This window comes from Ovis aries, chromosome 20, assembly GCF_016772045.2.
Source record: "Ovis aries strain OAR_USU_Benz2616 breed Rambouillet chromosome 20, ARS-UI_Ramb_v3.0, whole genome shotgun sequence".
Lineage (NCBI taxonomy): Eukaryota > Metazoa > Chordata > Mammalia > Artiodactyla > Bovidae > Ovis > Ovis aries.
Window position 1 is genome coordinate 31,219,068 of NC_056073.1, and position 20,019 is coordinate 31,239,086.

Consider the following 20,019-nt stretch of genomic DNA (forward strand, 5'->3'; position numbering starts at 1 on the left):
AAGTGGGCTAAGGACCCCTGTTCAACGTCAGTTCTCCCTTGAGCTGGCCTGCTGTTCTAACAGCATCTCCCACTCTAATAATCTTTATTTTCCTCTCATTCTGTATCATGTCTGGAAATTCTTTTCCAACCTGCGCCCAGACCACAACAACCTAGAGGCTGAAAGAGGAGCCAGATTCTGCCTTTAATTTTCACTCAGGCACAGTGATTGCAAAGAGACACCTGCTGGCTAGATCGGCCCTCTAACAAGTTATATTTTGACCATACTGTGCCTTCAAATCTAGAATTAGTCACCAACATTTAAAAGTAAGTGGTTGCCCATAGGGGCTTCCCTGGTGGCTCAGTGGTAAAGAACCTGCCTGCCAGGGCAGGAGACCCAGGTTTAATCCCTGGTCTGGGAAGATCCCCTGGAGAAGGAAATGGCAACTCACTCCAGTACTCTTGCCTTGGAAATCCCATGGACAGAGGAACCTGGTGGGCTACAGCCTATGGGGACATGACTTAGTGACTAAACAACAAGGAAGTTGCCCATGGAATCTGGATGTCTAGCCTGCATTCTCAGAAGGCAGCAGTTCGCTGGAGCTCACAGGGCTCTGGGCGGGCTGGTACTCTCTGGGCTCCACGTTCCTCACCCTACCCTCCCATTACATTCCTCAGATACCCGCCTTCCTGCAGCACAGGCTAAGGAGTCTGTTAGCTCAGGAGCAGCCTAGGTCAACCCACTGAGGGAGCACATTGAGACTGCGGGCCACAGTCCAGGCTCAACACCAAGGGTTTCTTGGTGTGGTTTTGTCCCATGGGCAGCTCTCACTGGGAGAGTGGGCAGGGGAGGTGGCAGCCATGGCAGGTGCCTGGGATCCTGGCCTCCATAGAGATACAACCAAATGCTCACCCGCATAAACTCCACACTGCTGTCCAAGGGGGTTTCCTGGCGAAAGAGCAGAAGAAAGTTTTCATCCTCAGATAAGAACATGCTGGCAAGCTAAAGAAAAGGGGAGAAATAGCAGTTGGTGACAGTGACCAGTGCTCCCTGGGTAAAAGACACAGAGCAACATACTAGAGGGCAGAACAACTTAGAACTCTCAGGATGGTGGGCTCATGTTGCAGTTCTGTGCCCTCAGTTGCCATTTTGGATTCACTGATTCTTTCAAGAAGTATTGGGCACTCTTACTAGATATGAAACGCTATGAGTATCTATTTTCTACGAGCTTACAACCCAAAATCATCATCATTTAATCATAAATGTGTTAGTGTTTAAAATGTTCCACACTTTATCTTAGAAGCTCCAGCATTAACAACTACACATATTAAAAAAGAAAAATACCAAATAACTTTTTTAGAATTAACAATCACTAATATTGATTGAGCATTTACTGTGAGCCAGGCACTGTGCTAAGTTAACTGGCATTTTTCTTTAATTTATTTTTGCTTGCTGGCTCTTCATTGCTGGGCAGGCTTTCTCTGTTTGCAGTGAGCTGGGGAACTACTCTTCATTGCAATGTGCAGGCTCCCTGAAGTGGCTTCTCTTGTTGTAGATCATGGGCTGTAGATACGGGGGCTTCAGTAGTTTAGGTACACAGGCTCAGTTGCCCCATGGCATGTGGAATCTTCCTGTGTCCCCTGAATTGGCAGACAGATTCTTAACCTCTGGACCACCAGGGTGGTGGTTATTGTTTTTAATATATATATTCTTTATTTGGCTGTGCTGGGTCTTAGTTGTGGCACCCGAGATCTCTCTTCATTGTGACGTGCGAACTGTTAGTAGCAGCATGTGAAATCTAGGCCCCCCTGCATTAGAGGTGTAAAGTCTTAGCCACTAGACTTCCAGGGAAGTACCCCAAATAATTTTTATATGTCCTATGAATTATTCTGTGGGCTTCCCTCATGGCTCAGACAGCAAAGAATCCACCTGCCAATGTAGGAGACCCAGGTTTGATCCCTGGATCGGGAAGATCCCCTGGAGAAGGGAATGGCAACCTATTCCAGTATTCTTGCCTAGAGAACTCCATGGAGAGAGAAGCCTGGTGAGTCCATGGGGTCGCACAGAGTTGGACATGACTGAGGGACTAACACACACATGAATTGTTCTAAATGGTTACATATGCTAACTCATTTAATCCTAACAACCTATAGGGTGCATAGCACATCATTATTATTTATTAAAGAAACAAAGCTGCACAGAGACAAGGGACATGCCATAGTTATGTAGTAAGTGGCAGTGTCAGAACTTTAAGAGTGAAATCGCTCAGTCGTGTCCAACTCTTTGCAATTCCATGGCCTCTAGCCTACCATACTCCTCTGTCCATGGGATTTTCCAGGCAAGAATACTGGAGTGGGTTGCCATTTCCTTCTTCAGGAGATCTTCCTGACCCAGGGATTGAACCCGGGCCTCCCACATTGTAGGCAGACACTTTACCATCTGAGCCACCAGGGAAGTCTGTGCTAGAGAAATACTGTGTATACAGATGACTTTGATGCCCCATGGAAAAGCAGGAATGATTGTTATCTGACTTGATTCTTGAGTGTTGGCTAAGGTTTATACTCTTGTATATTATTAGTGTCTGTATGATACTTCAAAAGTTGGTTCACTTTTGATAAATTTAACCATGTAACTGTGTATATTGGAGACCTGGAAGGCTGCAGTTCATGGGGTCAAGAAGAGGTGGACATGACTGAGCAACTGAGCAGACACGCACACATAACAAATATTTACTGAGCACCCATATGCACTGTACTCTGTTCTGTGGGCAGAAGGATGCAACCGTGAATATGTCATTATGAATACTTCGGTATTTTTACCTGAAACTTGCAATTATATTTCCATTAATGAATACATTGCTACTTTTACATTGATTGCAATGCAATTATTGGTTGTATAATTTTTTTGCCTTTTAGTGAAAATTTTGGAAACAACTACACTCATAAATATCCAGTTTAGCTTATTCATTTTCTGAGAAGGCAGCCTTCTCGTGAACATGTCTATTTTTTTAATAAGAAGACATTATCTTGCTTTATTATCATAACTTTCTGAAGAAAAATTGCTATTTTCATCGATAATATTGACCAAGTATGACAGGATCAAGAGACTAGCCTTTCAGACTTCAGATAATATGTCTAGCAGGCAATTTTGACTCTGAAATAAATATCTTAGTTTCATAGCAGCTTATTTTTACGTATGAATTCGTAACTCTATAGAATAAACCTGTATAGATTCATACCTGTAACTTAAACCAGTGCCACGTCTTGGCCATATGATGCTGGATAACTCAGTTTCTTCATCAGTAAAATAGGGATAATGTTTGATGACCATCTTTGTAGCTACTGTTACAAAATGTAATATACAATGTACGATACAATAACATACAATACAACATGTTACTCTAGAGTAACATAATACGTGTGGAAATTCTAAACTGTGAATCTTTTTGTAACTGGAAGGGAAAATAATCAGGTTAAAAGACCAGCTGTGTGAGATACTGCGTGCTTAATGCATTTCCTTGCTTTAGTAGGTGCTTAGTAAATGTGGGTGAGTTGAAGTCAAGACACCAGCTGTCTGTTTTGTTTTCATGATGTTCAGGGGCAGATCTTTCCAGTCTGCCCTGGGAGCTGATGCTGAAATTTAAACTTATTTATTGTCAGTAAGTTTTTCCTTACGTCAAGGTTGAATTTGAACAGGACACTGTGTAACTGAAAAGCCTCTAGCATATCAATTACCCAATTATAAAATAAGTATAAATATTGATTGACCTAAATAAAAGGATGTCCTTGTCACTAAGATTGATGAGAAAGGAAAAGTGAGTACCTCAAAAGTGTTATCCAACCCAACTGCCTTGCAGCGGGTTCTAATTTCCCAATCAAATGTAAAACTTTCTTTATTCTACAGAGAAAATCTCAGCCCAAGAAGGTATTGTCAAGAAAGGTACCGTCATAAAAGATACCTCTTTCATCTGTATGCAGCCATCTTTAGAGACCTCGTGGGGAGCCATAAATTGTTGTTTCATCTTCTGTACATTTTCTTCTTTGACCGCATCCTACAGTGGGCCAGACAGAACCATATTAAAGCCACTGGGATTCCAAGAATGTAGTTAGGATATCAAATATTCAGAGTATACAGCCTGATAATTACAGTAGTCTAACCAAGTTCCCTAGACATTGAAAGAGATCTCACCAATTGCAGACAAGAGAGAGGTGTTGAAGATTTCTTAAATAACCATTAATCAGAATCCTGACTAGGTAGCAGAGCCAGTGAGCTCCTAATATATGAATGAAGAGAGACTTAGAGTGTTGGCAGTATGAATCTGAACATTTTCCTGTATTTTTTTGTGACAAGAGATTGTATTGTAGTGAACATATAAACTTTCTTCCCAAGAACATTTTGTTCTATTTTTAAGTGGAAAGTCCAGCTCTTTTGGGCCTTCAGTTTGCCATAGTTCATTCTCTTAATCTTGGACTCCCCCAAAAAACATAATTAGAAGAGGAAAATAATTAAAGGGGAAACCAAAGAAGCAATCATTGAACTACCAAAGATGTGGCATACCTCTTCCTTGTGCAGCTTTTCCCACACATTAAATTCTTCTTCATCAGTGGGCTGTAGATGTATTTTCATGCAGAGGCTGAGAGTCACAGACACTCCCAAAAAGTGCCAGATTCCTAGACTCCGGACTAGATCAGTTACACTAAACTGACGCTCCCTAATACTGTCATGGTATTCCTGCCAACCAGGTTTCCTCATCTGACACTCCTCTAAGTACAGAGAGATTAGCCTCTTTAGTCTTGGCACCATTGACTGTGTGGTTGGTGTGTTGTATGGGTGTGTATGTGTATCGTGCAGAGAAATCGTTTAAGAAGGTGGGTCTTCACTTTGAATTTCAGCTTGGCCCTCTACCTTTAGTTTGAAGGCACAGAACTTGACCTGTCCTCTCAGACCTCTAACCCCAAAGTCCATGACTATCCCTTGAACCTAAAGCAAGACAGCCTAGGGTTCCCTCTGTTGTTATGTCCAATCAGCACCCACCCTGCCCACCTTCTCTGAGACTCTAAGTCCCGCATCTCTGGAGCATTGAGAGTCTCAGCATGTGTGGCAATCTGTACATGAAAAATGTGCACACAGCCCCCAAAAGTGATGCTCTGCGACATACGGGCTAGACCTAGTTCAGAGGCAGTTCTGAGCATTTGAAAAGAAAAAAAGTTGGAGGGACCAGTGCGGTGGGTATAGTGAGTAACAACCAGCAGCAGGAGTGTCTGATGTTTCCATGAAGTCAGGCCCCTCAGAGGCTGTGAGGAGCAGGTCATTACAAGCTGCTTGTTCTCCAAGATTGACTAGCAGGCAGCTTGCTGTTCAAAATCTTAAAATTCCTTCTCCCCAGGTCTGTGTGACTCGCTAATCAAGGGAGGAAAGTAGCCCTAGTCAGGCCTCTGATGAACTGCCCGCCATGTCTAAACACCAGAGTGAGTGGCTGCCCGGTCATGGAGGCCTCCCTGCTGATGGTTCTGGACTCACGGGGGCATCACTGATTAGAATTAGGTGTCACAAATGGTGATTGTCCCTCAGCTGGGAGGAACATGCCTTCTTGTTAAAGACGTACTTAGGGTCTTCTCATTTCTCAGCAGGAAAAAAAAGTCCAGAATTAGGAACGGTTTCCTGAATCGTGGTTGTTCCAGTAGCATGGAGTGCCCAGTGAAGGTCCCTGTAGCCATATTCCCTGAAGGGATGCCTCCAAAATTTGAAAGGCAGCAATGGCAGAGGACAGCACTTCTGACTGACAGTTTAAACAGCTTATCCCCTGGCTCCAAAAGTCTTCTCCCTTGCCAAGAGCTGAGGAGAGGTGCCTGGGGCTATAGCCACAGCTCAGCAGGACTGGCCTGATTATATCACAACCCCCTCCCTGACGTGTACTGTCCCTGAAGGGAACAGAGGGCGAAAGGAGACGCAGAGTCGCTTAGGGTGCTTTTAATTGCAAGATCCTAAGCAAACCCCAAATGTACTGAAATACATAAGAGGTGGGACCTGGGGCTTTGCATGTTAACAAATAAATGTAATTCTTAGGCACATCAGAATTTTCTTTCCACTAGCCTGGGGACTCTGCAACCTCCAACCCCTCCGCCTCTGGCTTCAGGAATGCCTGAACGGCACACAGTTGCCCAGGACACTGGCAAGTCATTTGTTGTTTCCTTTGCTCTGAGGACCATGCCTGTGCATGTGTGAAAAGGTGAGGCCCCAAACCAGATCTGAGGCAGGGGTGAGGTAAGAACAGCCAAGCTATGGGAGATGGCATCCGTCTTCTCCCTCACTAATGGGAACGCTGCTTCTAAAGTCAGCCAAAGCCCCAGAAGAAGACAGCCGTGTCCCTACCCTAGAGCAGACCCTAGTGTTTGAGTAGTCCCACCTCTCACGCCATGACTGAAAATAAGACACTTTCAGTACTGAGAATATTTAGTTTCAGTTTTCAGTATTCAGTAAAGATAGCAACTTTCCTCTTCTTTAAATCACTAAAGCAAGAAGCTTTCTGAAAAGATGTGACTTGGAGGGCACTCTCCAACCCCTTCTGATGTCTATGTCAGAAGGTTTCTCTGTCCGTTTTCTTACTTTAATAAAACTCTGCCACACAAAAGCTCTTGAGTGATCAAGCCTGGTCCCTGGTCCCAAAGCTAAACCTTCTTCGGTGATCACAAATCTTACTGTTCACTGTAAGCTATCATCTTGGGGGCTCGTCCGGGATCTTCAGGACACGGTAAGAACACTCAGAGCTCTAGCCTCTCTGCTTTCTCAGTACACACGTTTCCTGCTTTACTTGACTAACTCTTCAGTGTGCTTGTGTGAGTGAATGACACACCCTGCATGAAGCAAGTGATGAGCCCTGCTCTGTGGTCTCACAGTGTCTTGTAATGACTGAAGGCAGCCCCCAAAAAGGGGACCTTGTCGGGTGTTTATACCGACCTGCCAATGCCAAGAGACACCCAAGGTCCCTGCGAGGAGAGCGACCAAAAACGGGCAAAGCATGTGAACTGAACTTCCCTTTCTCGGTCAGCTTTTCCTGGCCTCTTTGGCCATTTCATAATTGTGTGGGAAATTAGAACTACTAATCTAATCTGTCGGGTCATAGACTTTCAAGGGACTTGTGATCCATGCTGTTATTGTGTACTTTTACTTAGACCCCATGTATGGAAGCGCTTAGCCTTGCTAGGCTTAGGCAAGCCTTGCCAGAAAGTTACAAGAGCACGTGTGGGAGCTAGGTGGAGCTCTAGCTCCAGGGACGTCTCTCAGGCTAGAGGTCACTCTCTCGGCTGTCTGCCTCAAGGGCCAGAGTCCTAAAAGTAAGTCTTTGTCATGCCTGTGCCTCCAATCTCTCTGAGTAGAAGCATTGCTGGTGACCATAAGGTTTTTGAAGACACGGATCAGGAATTGCAAGATATGGTCAGATTGGAAGTACAGTGGGCTTCTTCCTTTGGTAGTGCTAGCTCTTAGCAGACCAGAGAAGGCTCTCCATTGGCTTGTATCTCAACTCCCTAGATGTTCCTTTTGTGGAATCTGTGGGTATGAACTGGAAGGATTGGCCCTAGTAGCTTGAGGACAAAATCACTTTTTCCTCACTGGCCGACCCTCCACTACGTCTTTTGCTATCACATGTAGTGGTGTGGCGACACTCAGAAGAGACATCTTGGGGGTTTTGTTTGTCTCTCTATAACTCAGCGCTTCTACTGCAGTCAGGACTGTGCTCGGGAATGTGCATAGGCACATGGGAGGGGGATGCTCCCCCTAGTGGTCCTAGCTTGGGGAACATTCTGGGCTACTCTGCTCCACCCCGAGTGGCATCAGAGGAGGAGTGAAAATCAGACAAAGGTCTTAATGGTGAGGAACTGGACGTCAATCTGGGATGCCATCAGGCCTACCCTTGGGGCATCTCCACCCTACCTTGGTGGGTAGAACCGGGAGGGATGAGTAAGAAGCCTGTGCTGGTAAGAGACAGACTAAGTCCGACCAGGGAAGGAAAGCTTTGGTTGGAGAGTCTGTCTACACCCCCATCTAGAAGGACACTTCTGATGGAAAAAAAGCCACAGCTATGGAAGCCACTTTTTTCTCTTTTACAGATGGGAGCTAGCAGTTCCAAAACCACTCCTTTAAAATGGTTGTTGTTTTTTTTTTTTAATGTTGGTACAAGTTTGATCCCCAGAGTTTAAAAAGATATGTCTGATTTTCTTCTGTGATACTGAATGGCCACAGTATCCTTTGGAAGACAGGGAACGCCGACCTGTTGAAGGATCTCAATTATTACTGTTCTACAACTAGACTGGTTCTGTAGAAAATAAGGGAAATGCCTTATGTAGAAGTGCCTCGTGTTGTTCTTGATCTGTCTGCGAGACATGCCAGACCTATGTCCTAAGGCTACAGATTTGGGTGTGAAACCTTCAGCTCTCTCCTGTTCTCTTACTTTGCCCCTTTATCTGGACAGGCTGAAAATCATAAAACCCTTCTAGGAGGGGTTGCCTCAGTCTCGATAGAATTTCAAAAAGTCCCAATTGTGGTCAAGACTATTTAGAGGATCCAAAAAGTACCTAGAAGACTTTACAGGCCTAACTTTACTTTATGACCTTACTTGGTGAGATGTAATGCATGTCTTGGGACAGACTCCTGATGCAAAAACTTGAGCTTCGGGGGAAGCTACTACTTCTGGACATGAGTGGCTTGAACGTGAGACATGGGGAAAGAGGAAACAACAAATAGCCCTCCTTCCTACTGGGATCCAAGTGGCTGCAATAACAGAGCCTTATTGCCAGATGTATTCTTAAAGGACTCAAGCGAGCACACGCTAAGACTTTAGACTATGCTAAGTTGGCTAACATAGAATAGGGAAAGAAGGAAACTCCTCGTAAATTCCTAGATAGACGATGGGAGGCTCTCCACAAGTTTACTGATCTTGAAAGTGCAGAAGGAAGAATTATCTTAAAAGGTAGGTTTCTCACTCAGTCAGCTTCAGGTATTTGCTGTAAGTTACAAAAACAGGTGTTTGGACCAAATCAGTCTTTAAAAAAACTTACAGCTGGCTCAGACAGCCCATTATGGTAGAGAATATGAGGATGATAATAAGAGGTGAAAAAGAACCAGGCAGCCCCAACAGTGGCTGTTAAATCTGCTCTGAAATAGCCTGAGGAAAACTGCCTAGAGAAACCCAGGTGAAAAGGGATGGACTTAATATTGCATAGGAACCTGGAATGTTACGTCCATGAATCAAGGCAAATTGGAAGTGGTCAAACAGGAGATGGAAAGAGTGAACGCTGACATTCTAGGAATTAGCAAACTAAAATGGACTGGAATGGGTGAATTTAACTCAGATGACCATTATATCTACTACTATGGGCAGGAATCCCTTAGGAAAAATGGAGTAGCCATCATGGTCAACAGAAGAGTCTGAAATGCAGCTGGATGCAATCTCAAAAACGACAGAATGATCTCTGTTCATTTCCAAGGCAAACCATTCAATATCACAGTAATCCAAGCCTATGCCCCAAACAATAATGCTGAAGAAGCTGAAGTTGAACTGTTCTATGAAGACCTACAAGACCTTTTAGAACTAACACCCAAAAAAGATGTCCTTTTCATTATAGGGGACTGGAATGCAAAAGTAGGAAGTCAAGAAACACCTGGAGCAACAGCAAATTTGGCCTTGGAGTACAAAATGAAGCAGGGCAAAGGCTAATAGAGTTTTGCCAAGAGAACGCACTGGTCATAGCAAACACCCTCTTCCAACAACACAAGAGAAGACTCTACGCATGGGCATCACCAGATGGTCAACACTGAAATCAGACTGATGATATTCTTTGCAGCCAAAGGTGAAGACACTCTATACAGTCAGCAAAAACAAGACCAGGAGCTGACTATGGCTCAGATCATGAACTCCTTACTGCCAATTAAGCCTTATATTGAAGAAAGTGAGGAAAACCACTAGACTATTCAGGTATGACCTAAATCAAATTCCTAACAATCATACAGTGGAAATGACAAATAGATTCAAGGGACTAGATCTGATAGAATGCCTGATGAACTATGGACTGAGGTTCATGACATTGTACAGGAGACAGGGAGCAAGACCATCCCCAAGAAAAAGAAATGCAAAAAAGCAAAATGGCTGTCTGAGGAGGCCTTCCAAATAGCTGTGAAAATAAGAGAAGCAAAAAACAAAGGAGAAAAGGAAAGATACAAGCATCTGAATGCAGAGTTCCAAAAACTAGCAAGAAGAGATAAGAAGGCCTTCCTCAGTGATCAATGCAAAGAAATAGAGGAAAACAACAGGATGGGAAAGACTAGCGATCTCTTCAAGAAAATTGGAGATACCAAGGGAACATTTCATGCAAAGATGGACTCGATAAAGGACAGAAATGGTATGGACCTAACAGAAGCAGAAGATATTAAGAAGAGGCGGCAAGAATACACAGAAGAACAGTACAAAATAGAGCTTCATGACCCAGATAATCATGATGGTGTGATCACTCACCTAGAGCCAGACATTCTGGAGTGTGAAGTCAAGTGGGCCTTAGAAAGCATCAGTTCGAACAAAACTAGTGGAGGTGATGGAATTCCAGTTGAGCTATTTCAAATCCTGAAAGATGATGCTGTGAAAGTGCTGCACTCAGTATGCCAGCAAATTTGGAAAACTCAGCAGTGGCCACAGAACTGGAAAAGGTCAGTTTCATTCCAATCCCAAAGAAAGGCAATGCCAAAGAATGCTCTAACTACCAAACAATTGCACTCATCTCACATGCTAGTAAGGTAATGCTCAGAATTCTCCAAGCCAGTCTTCAGCAATACGTGAACTGTGAACTTCCAGATGTTCAAGCTGGTTTTAGAAAAGGCAGAGGAACCAGAGATCAAATTGCCAACATCCGCTGGATCATGGAAAAAGCAAGAGAGTTCCAGAAAACATCTATTTCTGCTTTCTTGACTATGCCAAAGCCTTTGACTGTGTGGATCACAATAAACTGTAGAAAATTCTGAAAGAGATGGGAATACCAGACCTGCCTCTTGAGAAACCTATATGCAGGTCAGGAAGCAAGAGTTAGAACTGGACATGGAACAACAGACTGCTTCCACATAGGAAAAGGAGGACATCAAGGCTGTATATTGTCACCCTGCTTATTTAACTTCTATGCAGAGTACCTCATGAGAAACACTGGGCTGGATGAAGCACAAGCTGGAATCAAGATTGCCAGGAGAAATATCAGTAACCTCAGATATGCAGATGACACCACCCTTATGGCAGAAAGTGAAGAGGACTAAAAAGCCTCTTGATGAAAGTGAAAGAGGAGAGTGAAAAAGTTGGCTTAAAGCTCAACATTCAGAAAACGAAGATCATGGCATCCGGTCCCATCACTTCATGGGAAATAGATGGGGAAACAGTGGAAACAGTGTCAGACTTTATTTTGGGGGGCTCCAAAATCACTGCAGATGGTGACTGCAGCCATGAAATTAAAAGACACTTACTCCTTGGAAGGAAAGTTATGACCAACCTAGATAGCATATTAAAAAGCAGAGACATTACTTTGCCAACAAAGGTCCATCTAGTCAAGGCTATGGTTTTTCTAGTGATCGTGTATGGATGCGAGAGTTGGACTGTGAAGAAAGCTGAATGCCGAAGCATTGATGCTTTTGAACTGTGGTGTTGGAGAAGACTCTTGAGAGTCCCTTGGACTGCAAGGAGGTCCAACGAGTCCATTCTAAATGAGATCAGTCCTGGGTGTTCATTTGGAAGGACTGATGCTGAAGCTGAAACTCCAGTACTTTGGCCACCTCATGTGAAGAGTTGACTCATTGGCAAAGACTCTGATGCTGGGAGGGATTGGGGGCAGGAGGAGAAGGGGATGACAGAAGATGAGATGGCTAGATGGCATCACTGACTAGGTGAATATGAGTTTGAGTAGACTCCAGGAGTTGGTGATGGACAGGGAGGCCTGGAGTGCTGTCATTCATGGGGTCACAAAGTGTCAGACACGACTGAGCGACTGACCTGAACTGTTATTACTGTGGAAAGGAGGGGCATCTCAAGCGGGATTGCCCTCAGGCATCTAATCCACCTCTAGCTCCTGGTCTGCAAAGGACCATACTGAAGAAGAGTCTGCCCTCCAAGGTGTAGGCCCCAGGGGTTGGACTCTCAAGACAATTAGGACTGAAGGTTCCGAGGGGACCCCCACACAGGCTCCTGTCCTAATTACACCTGAGGAGCCCCAGGTATTAATAACTGTGGAGGGCCCATCAGTCAATTTCTTTTGGACACTGGGGCAACTTTTTCTGTGCTCACAGAAGCCCCTGGCCCACTTTCCTCCTGATCCACTACCGAAATGGGGCTGTCTGGATGAGCCAAACATTATTATGTCAGTCATCCTATAAGTGGCAACTGGGACTCTGTGCTGTTTTCTCATGGGTTTCTGTTTATACCAGAGTCTCCCTCACCACTTCTGGGGAGGGATATACTGAGCAAGGTCTAGGCCTCTGTTTCATGAATATGGAGCCTGCTCTTTCTCTCCCATTAATTGAACAAAATGTAAATCCTAGAGTGTGGTCTGATGGAAAAACTATGGGTCAAGCACAAAATGCTGTTCCTGTCATTATCAAGCTCAATGACCCTCACCTATTCTCACATTAAAAGCGGTATTCACTAAAGCCCAAGGTTAATGAATGGGCAAAACCTTACTGTACTGACTTATGGTATAAGTGGGATCTTAAACCCTAAAGTTCAGAGTGACAATGGCTCTGTCTTTAAAGATGCTGTAACTCAAGGGGTGTCAAAAGCTCTAGGAGTAGAATATCACACTGTTCCTGGAGACCCCAATCTTGAGAAAAAGTTTGAAAAGCTAATGAAATTTTTAAAAGACATTCATGTATGCTAAGTCAGGAAACACAAGACAATTGGCTTAAAGTTTTACCCATGGCTTTAATGAGGGCTTGAACTGCACCTAAGAACAAGGGACTTTCTCTAAGACAGACAGATATTTTTGTGCACAGATATTGTCATAGATCCTGAAGCCTTAAAATTGACTATATGACTCAGCTTTTAGCTTTTCAACAGACATTATTGGGAGGTTAACTCCTGACCCAGCCTTTGAGTCAAACAAGCTGCTGTTTGAGCCAGGAACCGAGATAGGCCTGAGAATCTATGTGGGCTTGCTTCTGCTGACTCCAAAAGTCCTGAGTCTGCCGTTTGACCCTTAAGACAATGCCTTCCTGTCCTGGGCTCATTCTTATGAAGCATTCCATAATCGACATAATTGCTGGGTTTGTGGAGCACTCCCCTCCTCAATTGAAGACTTCCCATGGTGGGTTTCTCCGCTTCAAGGAAAGGACTTTCTTCAACTCTGTGATGACATCTAACAATCCTAAGATGGACTGGTATGACATAATTGTACCTTAACTATGGACAAAATGTGACTTTTTATTTTGTTTAGGTTTTAACTTGGTTTAATGGCTATTTTGCATTACATCTGTAACTGTAAAACTAGCTTTATTTCTAACTATCTGAAAGCTTTTAAGTTACAAATGGTTGTCCAAGCTCCTGTGAGGGCCATAACCTCCTCCAACTATTACTTGGGGCCCCTCGATCAAAGACCCTCAATATGAGGATTAGGAGAATATGTTGCCTCAACATTTTAGGGACCACACCCCTCAACAGCAGGAAGAGGTTATGGAACAAAAATGATGCCCCTTTCCCGTGGCAACATATTTCTCCTAAAAGAAAAAGGGAGAATGAGAGAGTCAATACCTAGGCAGATCGATAAGAAGCCCCGGGTCCCCAAGGAGGAGAAAGGGGTCTGGAATTCTCAAGAAAAGGACAAAAGTTCTTCTCTACATTTCTTTGTCTTAGTCAATATAACAATGTGTCTTGCTCAAGGGCTTGCTTCTCCTTAACAAGAACCTTCTGACTAATCCTGTCATGTTAAAATGTATATTATAGGAGTGGGTCTGGTAAGATCTTTCTGTTGTTAGTTCTAATCTTGTTAATTTAAGATGTGTATTTTGTGAGTGGGTCTGAAAAAAGTATATAAGGCCTTGATAAGACTAGCTAGGGGGAGGCGGGGAAGCATTCCCCCTTCTGATGTCTATGTCAGAAGCTTTCTCTGTCCCTTTTTTTACTTTGATAAAACTCTGCTACACACACACACATACACACACACACACACACACACACACACACACACACGGTGTGACTTGTTTTCTCCAAGTATCTGGTTTTGTTTTTTTTTTTCACCATCCAGTTTATTCTAAGACTTTGAATGGTTTTGCCTTCATCTTTTTGTTTTCCTCAAATACTCCTATCATGTTTGACAAAATGGTATCAGACTCATGGGTTCTGGAATGCCACGAACCTTTGCATTTACAGTAGTATGCGTAGTCACTCAGTTGTGTCCAACTGTTGCAACTATGGACTGCAGCTTGCCAGGCTCCTCTGTCCATGGGATTTTCCAGGCAAGAATACTGAAGTGGGTTGCCATTTCCTTCTCCAGGGTAACTTCCCAACCCAGGGATTGAAACTGGGTGTCCTGCCTTGCAGGCAGATTCTTTACAATCTGAGCCAGCAGTAAGGGGGAGCAAAGCAGAAATGAGAGAGGCAGAGAAATAAGGGAAGGAAGGAGAAAAGGAGAGAAAATGATATTGATAAAAGAAATGAAAGACAAAGAGACATGACATTAAAGAGAGAAGAAAAAAAAGAGGGAGAGAAAGGCACCATGGGAGCTTGAAAAACAGACTAAAGACGGGATAAATAGAGACCAGTGGAGAGACGTATGAGAAGTAAAGACCAGAGAGAGGTAAGAGAGACGAGAGACAGAAATCACAGAGAAAGTCAAGAGATGATGGAAGATGATGGCTATGAAACACAAAATAAGAAATAGAAATGAACAGAAAAATGAGAGAAACTGAGATGAGACTGAAAATTAGAGCAAGAAAACCTGTGTGGCTGTTGGAGGCAGATGGCAGCCTTGTTTATCTTGAGCTGACTGCCCTCCCTCCAACTCAGAAACACCATCTCCAAGCTGCTTGTTCCCCTCACTGGGCTCCTACATGAAAGTGTCATGCACTCCAGTACTCTTCCATGCAAACAAATATATCTGAAGATAAGCTATCACCACAATTCATTTAAAATGCAACTGTTTCCAGAGCTACTCCCGTTACCACGCATCCCCCAATGGAGTCTTTATCAGGTTCTCCCAACCCCATGCTGGCACGTCTCTGTGTGTGTTCCTCCTCTGCTTTGGTAGAGGGCTCATCAAAAGTTAATCTGCCTCTCTCAAAGCCAGATTTACCATCAGGGAAGGATACAGATGCTTGATAGATTGGTTCACATTTATATTTGGGCTCTGAGTATGTTTATTATTTTCTGGTTTACCATTTCATAAGTTTGTAACCTTTTCTAACAATGAATAATGGAAAAAATTATTCTAAATGATTTATTTGTGGTTTGCTGTCCAAGTAATATCCAATGCACTTAAACACTCAGCACCTTAACACTCTTAACATCTTTTCCATCTTTTTGAACAAAGTGAGCTACCTTATCTCTAGATTTAAACCCATTAGCAGAGACATAACCCAGGAGACATTCAAAACAGACTTGTTTTAATTTACAGTTGAAATAGTGGATGACAGATGTCACACTAAAAATCAGTGGCCAGCACATCTAATGCTGCAGTTGAACCTCTTATAAAACCTACCTAAATCCCTCTATGTTGCTAGGAGAGGGAGGAAAATTGCATGCAAGGAAGAAAAGAGGTCAGATGGGATTAATAGGTATTGTACAAATCAACATACGACTTGGATGCTTTTTGTAACTCACTGAGAGACAAATTAATGCTTAGTGGCAAAGTATACTTACATCAACACCCAGTTTTGTCAACATGTGGTAAAAGAAAGCATCAAGCTCCTTCTCTTCTATGTAACCTTTTTCTAAATGCAAAAAGGTGTGCATAAATAATAGTCACTTACATATAATAACATATGGCATTTAGTAATTAACATTTAATATCTAAATTTGTTTTCAATCTCAAATTTATAAAATCCCCATGGATCTTATTTTTTACAACTCAAAGTGGCAACATCTTCTCTAGAAGACATGGATTTGAATAGCAAATAACACAGTCAAGAGTAAATGCTTTGTGCTGGGGCTCATATAAATATTTGGGAAAGGAGAGCTATTCATGAATTTTAATCCAGAAATAAACATGAGGTTTAGAATAAACTCTAACCCAAGGTTTTTTCAGTTTTCAAAAAGTTTAAGAGATGTAAGTGTTAAATGTTAGTTTTCAGAGTTAAAACAGATCCTTTAGATATTTTCATGTTTCTTTATTAATGAGGGCAAAGCAAATGTTAAGTTCTTTTCAAATAGATTTTTGGTGGAGTGAGAGTAGTGTCTTTTTGAAATTTTATTTTTAAAAATTTCACCGTCTCTTTAAGAGACAAGAGGTTACCCGGATAGTCACTGTGTGAAAATGAGCAGATTGGAGTAAAAACAAGCCAGAACTGACTTCAGGTACCCGGGTGTCAGTCCCCAAGACTTTAATATATACAATGATATCTATATCACCACACACACACACACACACACACACACACACACGCACAGGTTGGGAAAGAGTGGTGGGATTCAAGTCTCTCCTCCCACCCTGAACTTTCACAAGATAATCTGGATGTACAACTGCAGTATACCAAATATCTGTTCGGTATATTGCATTAACCGCACTGGAGGGCAACTTTTCCTGCAGGGAAAATGTACGGGGAAGGGGGAACTCGAGGTCCTTTCACCAAGACTGAACAGTTGGCTTGTTTTACTCACCCTCCACGTCAAAGCGCTGCCAGACCTGCCAGAAGCCAGCGGCGTCCAAGCTCCCCTGAGTAGGTTCCCGGGCGCTGTCCATGGTACTGACAACGAAGCTCGCCCACCGGCTGGAAAGGAACCCCTAGAGAACTTTGATCAAGACTCCTTTACTGTATCGTCTGACACCCTCGCTTGCTTCTTTCTCTCTCTGATTTGCTTTGAGCACCTGTCTGAGGGGTGGGCACGAGGGCAGCTGGCAGGGTGGCTGCTGGCGCCTTGGCGACACTGTGCAGTCCCCAAGCCCCCACCGCGGACACCGCTCAGGGAAACCAGCTGCTTAGAACCCGCCCTGTTCCTAGTGTGTTGCCCCGCCCCACGTGCTGTCTGTCCTGGGCAGATCCACCCGGGAGCTCTTGTCTGCTGTAGCGCTATGGCGAAGTCAGGGAGAAAGCTGTTTCTGGCTGTCCATGGTTCACTCTCTTTGCCCTTTAACTTGTGTGTCACACTCAGAGAAAGCATCCCCCTTAAGTTTCACTACCTTCCAAACGTGTGTCTCAAGGGGTTTTCTAGAGAGAGCCCCCCATTTAAAGAGTTGGTGTTTGGACCTGATGATTTAGAAATGTAGTGTGGGGGTGAGGTGGAGAGAGGGGTGATAGTGACGGTGGTGATAGATTACCAGTAAGCAAGGAGACTGTCGAAAGGAAGCTACTGAGCTCTGATTGTATAGGGCATGCACATTGCAGAGATAAAATGCACTATAAAGACGTGAATCTAAATAAAGAGTCTGCAAGGAACTGTGGTTTAAATCAGGATATTAGGATATTGAGTGAAGTTCATACTATAGAATGCTCTTCCAGGAAAAGATTTTCTAGGGGGAGACATGGTGGCCAACTGCAGAGTTCTGGGATAGAAGTTTAGATGATTGTGTCTGGCTCCCCAGGGCCACACTGAGACCAAAGGACAAAAGCCATTTCAAGGAACACAGAGCTCTAATGATCAGAATTGTTCAAAACTTGACTGGATGCTTTGTGAAATAGTAAGCTGAGTAACACTGATGGCTTTGGGCCATATGCTTAGAACTTTTTGTTGAGAAATCTTTAGACTGAGCCTGTGTAACAAAGTTAGAACAAATATAGATCTTTTATGGTGTTCTAACTCTGATATTAACATTCAGTTTTATTTTTTAAAAGCATGTGTGCACAGGCCACCTAAACTAGTATATTTTTTTAAAAAAATATGACACTCCTGATCAGACAGTTCCAGGTTAGGACCCCAGCTCCAGCTCTTACTAGCTTTGTGACCTGCACCAAAGGATTTCATCTCTCTAAGCCTCAGTTTTCTCTTCTATAAAATGAGGATTTAATAGCTTGAGAAGGTTTCTGTGAGAACTATGGACACTTATTCAGTTCAGTCAGTTCAGCTGCTCAGTTGTGTCTGACTCTTTGTGACCCCTTGGACTGTAGCATGCCAGGCTTCCCTGTCCATCGCTCCAACTCCCGGGGCTTGCTCAGAGCTTACCATCGAGTCAGTGATGCCATCCAACCATCTCATCCTTTATCTTCCCCTTCTCCTCCTGCCTTCAATCTTGCCCAGCATCAGGGTCTTTTCAAATCAATCAGCTCTTCTCATCAGGTGGCCAAAGTATTGGAGTTTCAGCTTCAGCATCAGTCCTTCACGTGAGTATTCAGGACTGATTTCCTTTAGGATTGACTGGTTGGATCGCCTTGCCATCCAAGGGACTCTGAAGATTCTTCTCTAGCACTACAGTTCAAAAACATCAATTCTTTGGTGCTCAGCTTTCCTTATAGTCCAACTCTCACATCCACACATGACCATTGGAAAAAAACAGCTTTGACTAGACAGACCTTTGTCAGCAAAGTAACGTCCCTGCCTTTTAATATGCTGCCTATGTTGGTCATAGCTTTTCTTCCAAGGAGCAAGCATCTTTTAATTTCATGGCCACAGTTACCATCTGCAATGATTTGGGAGTCCAAAATAAAGTTTCTCACTGTTTCCATAGCTTCCCCATCTATTTGCCATGAAGTGATGGGACCAGATGCCATGATCTTAGTTTTTTGAATTTTGAATTTTAAGCCAACTTTTCACTCTCCTCTTTCACTTTTATCAAGAGGTTCTTTAGGTCTTCACTTTCTGCCATTAATGTGATTTATTTGCATATCTGAGGTTATTGATATTCCTCCCAGCAATCTTGATTCCAGCTTGTGCTTCATCCAGCCTGGCATTTCACATGATGTACTCTGCATATAAGTTAAATAAACAGGTTGACAATATACAGCCTTGACATAATCCTTTCCCAATTTGGAACCAGTCTGTTGTTCCATGTCCAGTTCTAACTGTTGCTTCTTGACCTGCATACAGGTTTCTCAGGAGGCAGGTAATGTGGTCTGGTATTCTCATCTCTCTAAGATTTTTCCAGTTTGTTGTGATCCACACAGTCAAAGACTTTGGGGTAGTCAGTAAAGCAGAAGTAGATGTTTTTCTGGAACTCTCTTGCTTTTCTGATGATCCAGCAAATGTTGGCAATTTGATCTCTGGTTCTTCTACCTTTTCTAAATCCAGCTTGAACATCTGGAAGTTCACGGTTCATGTACCATTGCAGCCTGGCTTGGAGAATTTTGAGCATGAGTGCAATTGTGCGGTAGTTTGAACATTCCTTGACATTGCCTTTCTTTAGGATTGGAATGAAAATGGATCTTTTCCATTCCTGTGGCCACTGCTGAGCAAGTACAGCACTTTCACAGCATCATCTTTTAGATTTGAAATAGCTCAACTGGAAGACACTTATAATCCATGGAATTCGTCAGGCCAGAATACTAGAGTGGGTAGCCTTTCCCTTCTCTAGGGGATCTTCCCAACCCAGGGATTGAACCCAGGTCTCCCACATTACAGGTGGATTCTTTACCAGCTGAGCCACCAGGAAAGCCCAGGAATACTGGAGTGGATAGCCTATCCCTTCTCCTGCAGATCTTCCCAACCCAGGAGTTGAACCAGGGTCTCCTGCATTGCATGTGGATTCTTTACCAACTGAGCTATGAGGGAAGCCCTAACAATGCACAATATAATTGTAATTGCTATGGTCTTATAGAGTACGAGGTGGAGATATATATATATATATATATATATATTTTTTTTTTTAATGGCTTAGAAAAATAAGGCATGTCTGAGAAACTGTTACAGCCAAGAGAAGTCTAAGAAGACATGAAAAT

The 20,019-nt window shown here is 43.3% G+C and overlaps 1 protein-coding gene across 4 annotated transcripts in view; it reads right to left on the reverse strand.

Annotated features, from left to right (window-relative positions):
• The window catches only part of SCGN (secretagogin, EF-hand calcium binding protein), a 51,412-nt gene extending 34,322 nt beyond the window's left edge, over positions 1 to 17,090 (reverse strand). For 2 of the 4 annotated variants that reach the window (XM_004019094.6, XM_012101160.5), the window contains exons 1-4: positions 16,811 to 17,090; positions 15,854 to 15,924; positions 3,938 to 4,030; positions 892 to 981 (exon numbers count right to left, since the gene is read on the reverse strand). In XM_004019094.6, coding sequence (XP_004019143.2) covers positions 892 to 981; positions 3,938 to 4,030; positions 15,854 to 15,924; positions 16,811 to 16,892 — 336 coding nt within the window. In that variant the 5' untranslated portion in view covers positions 16,893 to 17,090. The remainder of the gene's footprint in view (positions 1 to 891; positions 982 to 3,937; positions 4,031 to 15,853; positions 15,925 to 16,810) is intronic. The other 2 variants (XM_012101158.5, XM_042236873.2) reach the window with 2 other exon arrangements.
• Positions 17,091 to 20,019: the final 2,929 nt, after the last annotated feature.